We start from the raw sequence: 2,500 nt of genomic DNA, 5'->3' as shown, positions 1-2,500 counted from the left end.
CTCCTCTCTCTTTCTCCTCCTCCTCCACCTCCTCTCTCTCTCCTCCACCTCCTCCCCCTCTCTCCTCCTCCACCTCCTCTCTCTCTCTCTCCTCCTCCACCTCCTCTCTCTCTCCCTCTCCTCCTCCTCCACCTCTTCCTCCTCCTCTCTCTCTCCTCCACCTCCTCTCTGTCTCTCTCTCTCTCTCCTCCACATCCTCCCCCTCTCTCTCTCCTCCTCCACCTCCCCTCTCTCTCTCTCTCTCCTCCTCCCCTCTCCTCCACCTCTTCCTCCTCTCTCTCTCTCTCTACCTCCTCTCTCTCCTCCACCTCCTCTTCTCTCTCTCCTCCACCTCCCCCCCCCCCTCTCCTCCTCCACCTCCTCTCTCTCTCTCTCTCTCTCTCCCTCTCTCCTCCGCCTCTTCCCCCTCCTCCTCTCTCTCTCTCTCTCTCTCTCTCTCTCTCTCTCCCCCTCCCCTCCTCCACCTCTGCAGGTACCTCCAGGAGGTGGGCTACATCGACACCATCCTGGAGGTGAAGTCCCACAGAGTGAGGTCTCTGCTGGGCTTGTCTGGAGACAGTGGAGACGTTCAACAAGCAGAGACGTTGCTCAACGGCACCGAGGCAGCCGGTCCCCGGGACGCCGGCATGATCAGGTCTGAGACACCAGGGCGTGAGGGACATATTATGGGATGGGATGTCTGCCCCTGAAGGACACGACGGCATTTCAACGGTTTGAGCAGAGGTGCCTTGCTCAAGGTGTCCTGAATAATGTGTGTGTGTGTGTGTGTGTCCAGTAAAAGCAGCGCGTCGGACTCGGCCGCCGTCCTGGAGGCCTTCAGGTTCATCGAGAGCGCGGCGGCGGAGTTCAGCGACGAAGAGGAAGATCAGAGCGAAGAGCGAACACCGAGCATCAAGGAGCTGACGGCCGTGAGACACACACTACAACACACACTACAACACACTAAAACACACACTACAACACACTAAAACACACACTACAACACACAAAACACACACTACAACACACACTACAACACACACTAAAACACACACTACAACACACACTACAACACACACTACAACACACACTAAAACACACACTACAACACACTAAAACACACACTACAACACACTAAAACACACACTTAAACACACACTACAACACACACTACAACACACTACAACACAGACACACAAACTCACACTAAAACACACACTACAACACACTAAAACACACACTTAAACACACACTACAACACACACTACAACACACTACAACACAGACACACTAAAACACACACTACAACACACACTAAAACACACACTACAACACACTACAACACACACTAAAACACACACTACAACACAGACACACTAAAACACACACTAAAACACACACTACAACACACACTAAAACACACACTACAACACACTAAAACACACACTAAAACACACACTACAACACACTAAAACACACACTACAACCCACACTAAAACACACACTACAACACACTACAACACACACTAAAACACACACTACAACACAGACACACTAAAACACACACTAAAACACACACTACAACACACACTAAAACACACACTACAACACACTAAAACACACACTACAACACACTACAACACAGACACACTAAAACACACGCTTAAACACACAAACTAAAATACACACATCAACACGCAGTAAAATACACACCACAACATCAACACACGGAAGCAGGAAGCAGGAAGTGCGTTTGGCAGGTTTGAAGGACGCTCTGACTCTGCAGATGGTGCACAACGTGACCACGCCCTCCTCCACGACCTCTGACCTCAGCGACGACCCCGACACCGAGGAGGCGCTGAAGGGCTTCGACTTCCTGAGCGGCCAGGACCAGATGGACGGGTCCAGGAGCGGGGAGGACGGGGGAGATTGGGGTGAGACGGGGGAGACTGGGGTGAGACGGGGGAGACTGGGTTGTGATGGGGGATGGCGGGGGAGACGGGTGAGACGGGGAGGACGGGGGAGACTGGGGTGAGACGGGGGAGACTGGGGTGAGACGGGGAGGACGGGGGAGACTGGGGTGAGACGGGGGAGACTGGGGTGAGACGGGGGAGGGCGGGGGAGAGTGGGGTGAGACGGGAGAGACTGGGGTGAGACGGGGGAGACTGGGGTGAGACGGGAGGACGGGGGAGACTGGGGTGAGACGGGGGAGACTGCGGTGAGACGGGGAGGACGGGGGAGACTGCGGTGAGACGGGGGAGACGACAGCCTTCCTCTTCTTACGTCTCTCCTTCTCCTCCTCTTCCTCTCTTAAGCCCCGCCCCCTGCAGACGGGGAGGGCGGGGCCCCGCCGGCCGAGGTGTGGGCCGTGGACCAGGGGTTGATCACCCAGATGAAGGAGCAGTACCGCAAGGAGAGGAAGGGAAAGATGGGAGTGAAGAGTGAGTCCCACTGTCCAGGGGGGAGGGCGGGTGGGAGGGAGGGAGGCATCCTCCACCTCACTCTGCCTGTCTCTCTCTCC

The 2,500-nt window shown here is 55.2% G+C and overlaps 1 protein-coding gene across 1 annotated transcript in view; it reads left to right on the top strand.

The window, feature by feature from the left end:
- The window catches only part of strn (striatin, calmodulin binding protein), a gene marked incomplete at both ends in the record, with an annotated part of 18,267 nt that overhangs the window by 12,072 nt on the left and 3,695 nt on the right, over positions 1 to 2,500 (top strand). The window contains 4 exons of the mRNA XM_079999587.1: positions 473 to 634; positions 776 to 908; positions 1,766 to 1,913; positions 2,295 to 2,420. Coding sequence (XP_079855713.1) covers positions 473 to 634; positions 776 to 908; positions 1,766 to 1,913; positions 2,295 to 2,420 — 569 coding nt within the window. The remainder of the gene's footprint in view (positions 1 to 472; positions 635 to 775; positions 909 to 1,765; positions 1,914 to 2,294; positions 2,421 to 2,500) is intronic.

Source organism: Zeus faber, assembly GCF_960531495.2.
Source record: "Zeus faber genome assembly, chromosome: 4".
In the NCBI taxonomy this organism is placed as follows: Eukaryota; Metazoa; Chordata; class Actinopteri; order Zeiformes; family Zeidae; genus Zeus; species Zeus faber.
Note: the sequence above shows the minus strand (reverse complement) of the source record. Positions and strands in the feature narration are given on the sequence as shown.